At 46.0% G+C, this 13,416-nt stretch overlaps 1 protein-coding gene across 1 annotated transcript in view; it reads left to right on the top strand.

Annotated features, from left to right (window-relative positions):
- The window catches only part of LOC135235035 (dedicator of cytokinesis protein 3-like), a 76,801-nt gene that overhangs the window by 15,692 nt on the left and 47,693 nt on the right, over positions 1-13,416 (top strand). The window contains exons 3-5 of the mRNA XM_064300233.1: positions 1,832-1,872; positions 7,367-7,422; positions 10,562-10,658. Of these exons, the coding sequence (XP_064156303.1) occupies positions 1,832-1,872; positions 7,367-7,422; positions 10,562-10,658 (194 nt within the window). The remainder of the gene's footprint in view (positions 1-1,831; positions 1,873-7,366; positions 7,423-10,561; positions 10,659-13,416) is intronic.

Here is a 13,416-nt window from a genome sequence, read left to right as displayed (position 1 = left end):
TGAGCTCCAGCTCAGCGCTCTGTGAGCTCAGTGCTCTGTGAGCTCAGTGCTCTGTGAGCTCCAGCTCAGTGCTTTGTGAGCTCAGTGCTCTGTGAGCTCCAGCTCAGCGCTCTGTGAGCTCAGTGCTCTGTGAGCTCAGTGCTCTGTGAGCTCCAGCTCAGTGCTCTGTGAGCTCCAGCTCAGCGCTCTGTGAGCTCAGTGCTCTGTGAGCTCAGCGCTCTGTGAGCTCAGTGCTCTGTGAGCTCCAGCTCAGCGCTCTGTGAGCTCAGTGCTCTGTGAGCTCCAGCTCAGCGCTCTGTGAGCTCAGTGCTCTGTGAGCTCCAGCTCAGCGCTCTGTGAGCTCAGTGCTCTGTGAGCTCCAGCTCAGCGCTCTGTGAGCTCAGTGCTCTGTGAGCTCAGCGCTCTGTGAGCTCCAGCTCAGCGCTCTGTGAGCTCAGCGCTCTGTGAGCTCCAGCTCAGCGCTCTGTGAGCTCAGTGCTCTGTGAGCTCCAGCTCAGTGCTCTGTGAGCTCAGTGCTCTGTGAGCTCCAGCTCAGCGCTCTGTGAGCTCAGTGCTCTGTGAGCTCCAGCTCAGTGCTCTGACAGGCCAATGACTCACAAGGCGTGTGATTCATCGTTGCTCCTTTCATAATGACAGAGGGGGACCCTGAGAGAGTGTGTGTGTGGCGGGGGGGGGACGCGGCCTGTCTCTGGCCAGGCAAGTGCCCTGCACTAGGAGCATGTGTGATTTCAGTATTTAAGGCCGCCTGGTTTTTGGCGAGCGTGATTTATTTCACTTCCCGCCCCCCCGTTCTAAATCTGCCCCTGCGCTGCTGTGGCTCGTGCTCGGCGCGGTGTCCCGCTGTGTGTGAGTCAGCATACAGATGTTCTCTGCGCTCGTGTGGAGCGCTCGGCTGCTGCGGAGTTCCGTGTTCCACGTTCCGTGCTCTGCGTTCCGTGTTCCGCACTCTGCTCTCTGTGTTCCGTGTTCCACGTTCCGTGCTCTGCGTTCCGTGTTCCGCACTCTGCTCTCTGTGTTCCGTGTTCCACCATGCCCTGTTAACTGAGCGCAGTGGTCTTACGCTGTCTGCAGAACGCTCGCACACACACCAGGGACCAGAGGCTGAACTCCAGCGCTTTATAATTTATATACGTCTCAAAGGCTCTTATGCAGGCCAGTTATGTTCGTTATGCTTTGTTTCATTTGATTCTCGTGGCCCGATGCTCCGGGCTGACAGCTGACAGGACTGGAGCTCCGGGCTCACAGGGTGCAGTTCTGGTTCTGAGTTTGGAAGCCACATATCCTAGCACTGTATCCTAGCACTGTTCTGTGCTGCATCTCTGCTAAATCTGTTGTGCAGTTGTTCAGTTTGTTGTGTAGGAAAGACATAAACATGTTCATGCTAATATCACATTTTTGCTCAAAACCAGAACCTTGTTAATGTGATTCCACATTTAGTTGTGATTCCAGAGTTGTGATTCCTCTCCTGATGTGGTTTGTGTGACTGTGGTATACTCATGGTGATCTGCTTCCGAATGCATGTGAGTGCTTGTGTTTTACCTGCATTTAAACACCTGCTGTCATATTCCTGAGACTAATGGTGGAGTGGAGACTGCTCTGGGACAATGGAATATTTATAATAATGAGGAATGAAGTGGTCTTGTGAATGAGCGTAGCTGATATAAAGACTGAGAGATGGATTCATCTACACCTGCTGTAATCCCAGCAGCACTGCACACCTGTATTATCTACACCTGCTGTAATCCCAGCAGCACTGCACACCTGTATTATCTACACCTGCTGTAATCCCAGCACTGTGCAGCTGTAACCTGCCTGTTCTCCTCTCTTTCAGGCTGGTACAGAGGGTTTTCCACCAAGCGGCCTGCAATTAAGGTGAACTGACCTGAACTCTCACCTGTGCTCTTTCTGTGTTCTTACCTGCGCTGTTACCTGTGTTCTCTGTGCTCTGTCTGTTTTTTTGGATAAATATGAAATATGACTGCTGGATCATGGTGTCTGCTCAGCAGTTAGATGGTAGTATTCTGGTCCTAATTATTGGTTAATAAGTGGTGTGAACAAAATAGTGTTTGATGACAGGAGTGCAGTAGGCCTGTCTAGATTCATCACTTGTGCAAACTGAAGTTCCAGAGATTGGCCCATCAGCAGATGAGGGCCTGTTAGTCTGAAATGGTGGTGAAACTGAAACATCCCGAGAGTTTTAGACCATCAGGGTTCACCTGCCGTAGCTCTCACCTGCCTGTTCTCCTGAAGTTCTTATTTTGGGACATCGTGTCCGGACGGCCTGGTCGGCTTTTGAATCAAAGCCAGCTGTGCCTGATTTGTTTGGCACAGAATGATGAGAAACATCTCAGGAGAGTTGCATGGGCTTGGCGTGATGTGTGAATCGGAGTTTTCCTGGAAAGACGGGCCGGGTGTCGGATGGGGGTGTTTGTTTCTGGGAATGTCCCGCGGAGAGAAGGGTCTTTCATCGCTGCTGTAAATAATGCATTCTTCACCCGGTTATCCACACCTCCGCAAGAAGTATGGGGTGGGGGGAGGGTTGCAGGGGTGTTAATATTTAACCAGGGCTCTGCTCAGGAGGGGGTGGGGGGTAGGGGTAAGGGCTCAGCTTTTGGGGGGGGAGGGGGGCAGGGGGCCAGGGGGGGCCCAGGGGCAGCGATGGGCGGTGTGATATACCTACATTACAATCGGGGGGGTGGGGGGCAGACTGGTGTCACCTGTGTGGGAAAGGGGGGGGGGTGACAAAACATGTTCTGTTCCTCTCTCTCACACATTCTGTTCCTCTCTCTCACTCACAATGTTCCTCTCTCTCTCTCACACACTCTGTTCCTCTCTCTCTCTCTCTCTCTCTCTCTCTCACACGTTCTGTTCCTCTCTCTCTCTCACACGTTCTGTTCCTCTCTCCCTCACACAATGTTCCTCTCTCTCTCTCACACGCTCTGTTCCTCTCTCTCTCTCTCTCTCTCTCTCTCTCACACGTTCTGTTCCTCTCTCCCTCACACAATGTTCCTCTCTCTCTCTCACACGCTCTGTTCCTCTCTCTCTCTCACACGCTCTGTTCCTCTCTCTCTCTCTCTCTCTCTCTCTCTCTCACACGTTCTGTTCCTCTCTCTCTCACACAATGTCTCTTTCCGCTCGTCCTCTCTCACACGCTCTGTTCCTCTCTCTCTCTCTCTCACACACGTTCTGTTCCTCTCTCATCACACAATGTTCCTCTCTCTCAGCACGCTGTTCCCTCTCTCTCTCTCACACACGTTCTGTCTCTCCAATCAAATTCAAAATGCTTTATTGGCATGAAATACACTGTACTTATGCCAAAGCGACACATAGAAACAGAACAGGAACATGAAATCAACAAATTTGGAAACACAACATGCATACATTGGCTATACAATAATAACAATAATAAAATCATAACAATAATAATAACAATAATAATAATAATAATAATAATGTAAAAAAAAATCAAAATTTTTTTTTTTTTTTTAAAAAGATAGAAATGAATAAATAATTAAAATAAATATATTTGTGGTGGTCAACCAGTGTCCCTCAGGTTATGGCAGGCCGAGATGTACTTTGCTGCTAGTGGAGCCGTTGGCCTTTCTCCTAGCAGGATTTGCATTTTTTTCCTCATTTGTTTGAGAAAGGAAGTCTTTTATAATTAGAGAAAATTTGTTGAAATAATGTGTCCTAATTTCTGAATATTTTTCACAATGTAGGAGAAAGTGCATCTCTGTTTCCACCTCTCCTGTCTTACAGTGACCACATATACGTTGTTCTTTTGGTAACCATGTATTCCGGTGTCTGCCTTTTTCAATTGCAAGTGCGTGGTCACTGAGCCTGTACTTGGTCAGGATCTGCCTCTGCTTTGTATCTCTGACAGAGAAGAGATATTCAGCCAATTTGTAGTCTCTTTTTAGGGTCCGATAGCAATCTAGTTTGTTTTGTGTTTTGGTTACATTATCCCAATATTCCAGATAAGAGATTTTGGTCTGTTTCATTACTTGGTTTACTTTGATTTGTTGGTAAGCAGTGCTGGTATGAAGCCGGTCTGTGATTTGTGTTAGTTGGGTTAATGGGTTAGTCAGCTTCATTACCAGCTGACTGAGGGGACTCTTTTCATGACTGAGCTCTTGGGCTTTCATTGCCTTAAATTGCAATGTGTCTTGAGGACTTGAATTGAGGTGCATCCAGAATTTTAACGCTCTTTTTTGGATGTGAATCATTAATGGATAATGGCCTAATTCTGCCCTGCATGCATTATTTGGTGTTTTCCTTTGTACTTGTAGGATGTTTCTACAAAATTCTACATGCAGGGTCTCTATTGGATGCTTGTCCCATTTGGAATAGTTCTGCTGGCTGAGTGGACCCCATACCTCACTTCCATACAGTGCAATGGGCTGAATTACACTATCAAATATTTTTAACCAGATTTTAATTGGTATAACAATTTTTTGAAGTTTTCTTTTATAGCATAGAGTGCTCTTCGAGCTTTTTCTTTTAAAGCATTCACTGCCATGTTAAAGCTCCCTGATGCTGTAATTGTCAGACCAAGGTACGTATAATTTAAAGTGTGATCTAGGGCGGTGTTGCCTAGAAAAAACTGGAACCTGTTTTCCTGACATCTGGCTTTTTTCTGGAAGATCATTATTTTTGTCTTTTTAAGTTTACTGTCAGTGCCCAGTTCTGACAGAAATCCTCTACCAGAGCTAGGTTCTGCTGTAACCCTTCTTCAGTGGGAGACAGCAGAACCAGGTCATCTGCATAGAGTAAGAATTTTACTTCCGTGTCATGTAGGAGGAGGCCCGGGGCTGTAGACTGTTCCAACTGCACCGCTAACTCATTAATGTAAATATTGAACAGTGTTGGACTCAGACTACAGCCCTGCCTTACTCCCTGTTTTGGTGTGAAGAACTCTGTTCTTTGGTCGCCAATTTTCACTCCACATTTATTTTCTGAGTACATTGATTTAATTATATCATAAACTTTACCCCCTACACCACTTTGGAGAATTTGTAGTATAATCCGTCATGCCAAATCGAGTCAAATGCTTTCTTGAAATCAATGAAGCATGCAAAGATTTTACCATTTTTTGTTTTGTGGACGTGTTTATTTATTAGGGTGTGTAGGGTGTAAATATGATCGGTGGTACGATGATTTGGGAGAAATCCAATTTGACTTTTACTCAGGACATTGTGCTCGTTAAGGAAGGTTACAATTCTTGAATTGATGATACTACAAAATACCTTCCCCAGATTACTGCTTACACAAATGCCTCTGTAATTATTGGGGTCTAATTTGTCTCCACTTTTATAAATTGGGGATATAAGCCCCCGGTTCCAAATGTCAGGAAAGCATCCTGAACTCAGTACTTGGTTGAACAATTTAAGCAGAGCGTCATGCATTTCTGGGGTGCTATTTTTTAGCATTTCATTTCTAATTCCATCAAGACCACATGATTTCTTGATTTTAGAGACTGGAGCTTTTCGATCAGTTCTTTGTGGGAAATTGGTTTATCCAATGGATTTTGATTATCCTTGATGGTTGATTCCAATTTGTTTAGTTGTTCATTAATCATAGTATGGTGTGTTTTCTGACTGATTTCACAGTATAGATTTTCAAATATTGTTTCCAAATGGCTCCATCACTAATGGCTAATTCGTGTTGCTTTGCTGTGCTTAAATTGTTCCACAAATCCCAAAACTGGTTTTGATTAACTGATTCTTCAATATCATTCAGAGTTTATTTATGTATTTTTGTTTTTTCTGTTTTAGGGTGTTTTTATATTCTTTAAGAGTTTGACAATACCTGAGGCGTAAATCAGAGTTGTATGGTTGGTTATGTTTTTGGTTTGATAATTTTCTTAGGTTTTTTCGAATATTTTTGCATTCAATATCAAACCAATTTTCATTTTTGTTCAGCTTCCTTTTTATGAACTTTTAGTTTAGCTTTATTTGCTGTTTTCTGGAAAATATAATTGATATTAGTAACAGCCAGATTTAAGCCTTCTCTGTTATTTTGGTAAGGAGTATTGATGAATGTGTTAATAGAGTTAGTTAATTCAGCGGATCTCATTGCTTTTGTGAATTCATCTGTGCTTGTTTCAGCCCATCTGTACGATTTATTAAGTTTATACAGCTTACAGGGCTGTGTGTTTGAGTTTCTGGATTGTCCAAATCTTTTCAGAAATACACTTATTTGATTATGGTCTGAAAGGGGGGTTTGTTGCCTGACAGTGAATGCACTAAAGGAGGAAGGGTCCATGTCAGTGACAGCATAGTCCACAACACTAGTCCCAAGAGCTGAGCAGTATGTGAACCTTCCTAAAGAGTCCCCTCTGATCCTGCCATTAAGGATGTACAGGCCTAAGGCTTGACAGAGATGCACTAACTCCCTACCATTCTTATTTATTATATTGTCCGGATTATTTCTTTTTGTAGTAGTTGGTGTAATGTACAAAGGGGTGTTTCCAAATATATGATTGTTTCCTTGGGGATCGATACAGTCGGGTTCTGTTCCTGTTCTGGCGTTAAGGTCGCCACACAGTAGCACATTTCCCTGGGCCTGGAAATGGCATATTTCTGTATGCAGAGCGTTGAAGAATTCCTCATTATAATAGGGGATTCATGTGGGCAGCGTAAGCTGCACACAGGAATATATCTTTTTCCCAATCTGCAATTTCTTTGTTCAATTTTAACCATAAGTGGGATTGTTCTTTTTTGGTTACTGTGATGAATTTAGCCAGTTCCGCTTTGTACCACACCAGTATCCCTCCGGAGTCTCTGCCATGTCGCACTGTTTTTAATTTTATAGAGGGCACTATAATTTCGCCATAACCTGAGGGGCAGTGGGTGACGGTATCTTCTCGGCACCAAGTTTCAACAAAAATTAAAATGTCAGCATTAGAAATGTTTTTGAGGAATTCAGGGTCTGTGCTTTTCAGCCCAAACACAGAAGACCACAGACCCTGTATGTTCCAACAGCTTACACAGAATGTTCCTCTCTCTCTCTCACGTTCTGTTCCTCTCTCTCTCTCTCTCACACACGTTCTGTTCCTCCCTCTCTCACACGCTCTGTTCCTCTCTCTCTCTCTCACACGTTCTGTTCCTCTCTCTCTCTCTCTCACACACGTTCTGTTCCTCTCTCTCTCTCACGTTCTGTTCCTCTCTCTCTCTCTCACATGTTCTGTTCTTCTCTCTCTCACACATTCTGTTCCTCTCTCTCTCTCTCACACGTTCTGTTCTTCTCTCTCTCACACGTTCTGTTCCTCTCTCTCTCTCTCACACGTTCTGTTCCTCTCTCTCTCTCTCACACGTTCTGTTCTTCACTCTCTCTCACACGTTCTGTTCCTCTCTCTCTCTCACAGGGCATCTTCCCTGCGAGCTATGTGTTCCTGAAAAAGGCAGTCATTACCAACAGGGGGTGAGTGACCTGGTGTTCCTAGAGGAGGGAAGGAGAGAGGGAGGGAGGGAGGGAGAGAGAGAGAGAGAGAGAGCACATGCTCATTTATCCTGCCAGTGCAACTGAGTGTGTGCGTGCGTATGTGTGCACGTGTGTGTGTGCGAGTCTGTGTGTGTATGCGTGTGCTTGTGTGTGCACGTGTGTGTGCGCAAGCATGTGTGTGTGCATGCGTGCGTGCGTGTGTGCATGTGAGTATGTACGTGTGTGAGTGTGTGTGTGCGCACGCTTGTTTGAGGTGACTCATTGCTGTTTTGTTTGCAGTTCTTGCAGTACATGTCTGATATTGGGGGTGTTAGACACGACTTTCCTCGAAATGGCCTCCTTTCGCTTTAATTACAATTAAATTAATTATTGCAAGTCTATCCAATCATTTTGTGAAGTGCGAGGTGGAGGGGTAATTAAATTGAGTGAAATCTTATCTACCTTAAGGTTTTTTAAAAACCCCTTTAGTCTGTAGTACAAGTAAGATAGGCAGTTATTTTGAGGAAAGTCGTGTCTAAGATTACTTTTAAATAATACTCATCTTTTGTGTTATTGTAGGTATAAACTATGTACTATGGCTTGTTATGCAATGAATGCACATATATGCATTGAATTCTTCTCTACCTAAGGTTTTTTTTTTTTTTTTAAACCACTGGCGCGGGGATTCCCGTCCGTGTCGGTTGTTACACTCGGATATTTGACTGCCCCTGTCAGCGTTCTCTCCCCATTATGGTAACATCAGTAACAAAAGCTCCATCAGACCTCACCGTGTACAACTTACTGGACCAGACCAACCTTTTAAGAAATAAAAATGGAGATGGTAACCATGTTTTATTTTAGTAATGCAATTTAAGCGTGCTCTATTTCTAACAGTGTTGTTTCACTGGGAGAACGTAACGCGCGCGAAGGTTCACGCTGTCTCCCCCAGATCCCCTCCCTGCTGAACAGCCAGTAGGAGTCGCTAATGCAACGATCAGGACTCATACCCTCACCGGCTTCCCACCCCTGAACACAGCCAGTTGTGTTCGTAGGAACGTCTGACCAAGCCGGAAGTACCCCTGCCGGGGATAGAACGCTACCCAGACGGCCCGATTTATTTTTTTTTACTTCAAGTATTTCTTATTGTTTCTAAAATTGCGCATATTTATTTCAGTTGTTTCCCACTGCCGCACCTGAGGTCTACTTATTAATTTAATAAATAAACATAAAAAAATTCTGATCAGTAATCTGAAGTGTTTTCCCCTTGAATTTACCAAAACCGATTGAAAAGTCAAATTTCAAAGCTGTTCTTTTAAAAAAAATGTCTTCAGGCAGGGGCGTGCCCCCGGACCGCCCTAGAGGGTTGCAGCTCTTGTCATCTTTGAATTTCAACCCCCCCAAAATAAAATTACCCCATTGGTGGGATGTAACTAGCCAGGACTGTATGCCATGTGAAAATTAGCAAACTGGCTCTTTAATTTAAATATAAGAAGGTAACTGGTAAGCTGCAGGCTGATTGGTCAGGATCGTTGTGTTACTCTAGTGTCTCCAGTCTTCACGCATGGCCATGTTGACCGTACTGCTCATTCTGACTGCTCCTCTGGAATAATACTGAGAGAGAACAGATATGAGAGGATGTGGTTTCACTCTGATTCCAGGCCTGAAGGCTGATCACTCTGATTCCAGGCCTGAAGGCTGATCACTCTGATCCCCGGCCTGAAGGCTGATCACTCTGATTCCAGGCCTGAAGGCTGATCACTCTGATCCCCGGCCTGAAGGCTGATCACTCTGATTCCAGGCCTGAAGGCTGATCACTCTGATTCCAGGCCTGAAGGCTGATCACTCTGATTCCAGGCCTGAAGGCTGATCACTCTGATCCCCGGCCTGAAGGCTGATCACTCTGATTCCAGGCCTGAAGGCTGATCACTCTGATTCCAGGCCTGATGGCTGATCACTCTGATTCCAGGCCTGAAGGCTGATCACTCTGATTCCAGGCCTGAAGGCTGATCGCTCTGATTCCAGGCCTGAAGGCTTCATTGGCTGATCAGAGAGACAGCCATCACGGCCATTTTCTCAACAGAGCGATTGTCTGGGAGCCGCAGAACTTCCTGCGGCGCTTGTAAAACTTACACGAGCTGATTGAAGTGAGCACATGACATGCTGTGATTGGTTGAAGTGAGCACATACATGCTGCGATTGGTTGGAGTAATATGGGCTTTAGAAAAGGGATGTCTTAAGATCTTGGCTGTAAAAAACTGTTTGTGGATAAATGTGCACATCTTGCTCTGTGAGGAATGTCTCAAAACCCCACAAATAAATGCACGCCATTTTACACAAGCCTTGGGGGGGGGGACTGGAGGGACTGGGGGGACTGGAGGGACTGGGGGACTGGGGGTCTGGGGGGACTGGAGGGACTGGAGGGACTGGGGGATTGGAGAAACAGAAACATGAGCTGCTTGTTTTTTCTGTTCTGTGTGTTAACTTAACCAAACCATACAGCAGTTTTATACATTTCTGGAGCAGAAATGTATAAAGCTGCTGTATGGTTTGGTTAAGTTGCGCTCGCAGGGAGGAGTCTGTCTTGCTGCTGTCTCAGTGTACTGAGCTGCCCTCACCCCGTCTCCATGGTGACCGGTGCTCTGTGCGTTTGGGGGTACAGGCAGTATGGTGACTGGTGCTCTGTGTGTTTGGGGGTACAGGCAGTATGGTGACTGGTGCTCTGTGTGTTTGGGGGTACAGGCGGTATGGTGACTGGTGCTCTGTGTGTTTGGGGGTACAGGCAGTATGGTGACTGGTGCTCTGTGTGTTTGGGGGTACAGGCAGTATTGTGACTGGTGCTCTGTGTGTTTGGGGGTACAGGCAGTATGGTGACTGGTGCTCTGTGTGTTTGGGGGTACAGGCAGTATGGTGACTGGTGCTCTGTGTGTTTGGGGGTACAGGCAGTATGGTGACTGGTGCTCTGTGTGTTTGGGGGTACAGGCAGTATGGTGACTGGTGCTCTGTGTGTTTGGGGGTACAGGCAGTATGGTGACTGGTGCTCTGTGTGTTTGGGGGTACAGGCAGTATGGTGACTGGTGCTCTGTGTGTTTGGGGGTACAGGCAGTATGGTGACTGGTGCTCTGTGTGTTTGGGGGTACAGGCAGTACGAGACGGCTGTGCCCCTGGAGGACCCCATCATCACTGAGGTCACCTGCACGCTGCAGGAATGGGCCATCCTGTGGAAGCAGCTCTATGTGGTGAGTATGGAACCTCACACCTGTGCATTACCTGTGCATCACCTGTGTTACAGAGGGTTTGCAGAGACGGCTTTAATCCCCAGTTAGCTGATGGAGATGTGCGTTTGTTCTGTAATGGCTGTTTATCAGCGTGATGTCCACCTGGCTGTCATGGCAGGGTGGTTATGGAGGTGACTGAGGGGCTGTGGGCAGGACCTGGCTGATGTAATCACTCGTTTATGAGGTTTTAGGTCTCCCTCTGTCTCTCTCTCTTTCTTTGTCTCTCTCTTTGTCTCTCTTTCTCTCCTCCTCTTCCTCCCCCCCCCCTCCCTCCACCCTCTCTTTTGTGTGGAGCTGCTTGCATGTTTGTACCACAACAGTGGGCAGAGTATTCATTATTTAGTCATATTTATATGCTTGACAGGATATTCTCCTCTGGGACTTACTTTAGCATGTTAGGCATCATAATCATTCCAGTGAAATGCAGAAACTATGTAAAGAAGGCTTTATGAAGAACACAGTATTAATACTGAATATGGAAAAATCTTAAACTGACTAATTTTTAAGTGTGTAGATATGCCTTATAACCAGATTAGGTTACATAGAATGCTCTCTATTTTAAAAAAGGATATGTTACTACTATTATTGCTCCTGCATTGCTGCTACTACTAATACTAATACTAATAATCATTCTAATAACCATTCTCTGTGTCTAGGTTTGTAAGAGGTGCGGTCAGGTAGCCATATTTAACAGAATCTCTCTCTGATTTCTGATTTTCCCAAATGTTTGCATCAGAAATGAGCTGGAGGAATATTTACAGTTCAGATGGTTCATGGTAAACGCTGCTAATATGGAGTTGCTATGGAAACATTTGTGATACAAATAATTTGTTGTGGCGCAAATTATCTGCCGCAATCAGGAGGAGAAGCTGTTTAGGGGAGGGGCGGTGGGGGGGCGGGCGGGCGTTGGGAGGGGGGTGGTTTAACTGACTCTGTAAAACTCGCCCCCCTACCCCTGTAACAAAAACAGGCTTCTTTGCTGATGCATTTGCTGGATGAAGAGGTTGCCAGATACGGACGGTATGATGCACACACGCCTCCTCTCTCTGGAAGCAGAGCATTCTGTTCCGTCTGTTCAGCCATAAAGAAAATAAAGTAAAGAACAACTCCCCCTTCCCCTTTCTTCTTCGGCACAATAATGTGCATCATAAATAATAAACTCTCTGTGCTTGACAACTGACAGAAAAACAATGCAACCCCTCTTTCCTTGTTAAGAAAGGAATGAAAGTTAATTTAACGATGACGTCTTTATGCTAACTTACGCGCGTTGAGAAAGAAAGTGAATGCTCGCGACCAGGAAGAGCACTGGGAGGATGAAGATGAAGGAGGATGAAGAGGGCCAACTGTGCGTTCCGTAAATCTAAGATTGGTCTCCCCACGTGTCATACAAAAACATGGTATCAGTGAAGTTTCACCATGAGTGTATTAAAAATTAAATAATAAATGCATATTCATAATGTGTATTATAGTAATAAATAGTTAATTTATGGACAGCAGAAGGACTGCAGTAAATTCTGGGGGGAAACAAACCGTGTGCTGCTCTGACTGGCCTGTGGTAACCCAACTTTAACCCAACATGCTGGCCTGTGTTAACCCAACTTTAACCCAACATGCTGGCCTGCGGTAACCCAACTTTAACCCAACATGCTGGCCTGCGGTAACCCAACTTTAACCCAACGTGCTCTCGCCTACTAATAGATTCCATGTTTAAAAATAATTTTTTATGTGGCTTTATTGCCATTTTTGTCTCCTGAATGGTTGCATTCATGCAGCCTGTGTGCTGAAATGCTCAGGCCTGGTGGTTCTATTAATGCAGCCTGTATTAGTGCACTCTCTGGCTCTCCCTGTATTAGTGCTCTCCCTGTAGGAGTGCACTAGTGTTCACGGTGGCTGCACACGCTTGTGCTCTCCTGTGCGTTAATTACACAACCCCCACGGCCCAGATCGGAATGCAGCTGTTCTGCGCTGATGGCTTCAGCCAGGCAGAAGCTGCTTTTCTGCCCTGGATCTTCACAATGGGCCTTTTCATCTCAAACAGGGCTTATTGGCCGCAATGACTGAGAGCATAGCAATAAAACCTGTGTTGATTGGACGGCTGAAGTCTTTACGCCGGACATACCGAAAAAGCGGTGCCCCTTAAGACTGTGGTGAGGATGAGGATGCAAAGCAGACGAACCCCAGGGTTAACCCCGTCAGTGCTGAGTGCAGTGCGCTCTGCTGCTCTGTGTGCTCGGAAGCCCCAGCGTCCCTCCTGCATCCGGTTACATGAATCCTGAAGGTTGCGTCCTCACTGCGATCGAGGTTTCTGAGTTGCGTAACTCACGCGGATCGCAGGTTTCTGAGTTATGAACTGCGGCGAGGTTCTGAAGGGTTGCTGTGAGAACCTCACTGCGGATCGAGGGTGTTTCTGAAGGTTGCTGTAGAACCTCACTGCGGATCGGAGGGTGTTTCTGAAGGGTTGCTGTAGAACCTCACTGCGGATCGGAGGGTGTTTCTGAAGGGTTGCTGTAGAACCTCACTGCGGATCGGAGGGTGTTTCTGAAGGGTTGCTGTAGAACCTCACTGCGGATCGGAGGGTGTTTCTGAAGGGTTGCTGTAGAACCTCACTGCGGATTGGAGGGTGCTTTCTGCGCTCCAGTGCCGACCTTCAAGGTGCTGCATCCCAGAATCCTCTGTGTTTGTGAGATCCTTTATCAGAATGTGATACTGAGATGCCCCA

This window comes from Anguilla rostrata, chromosome 11, assembly GCF_018555375.3.
Source record: "Anguilla rostrata isolate EN2019 chromosome 11, ASM1855537v3, whole genome shotgun sequence".
Lineage (NCBI taxonomy): Eukaryota > Metazoa > Chordata > Actinopteri > Anguilliformes > Anguillidae > Anguilla > Anguilla rostrata.
The sequence above is the reverse complement of the archived record's forward strand: the minus strand, read 5'-3'. Positions and strand labels throughout refer to the sequence as shown.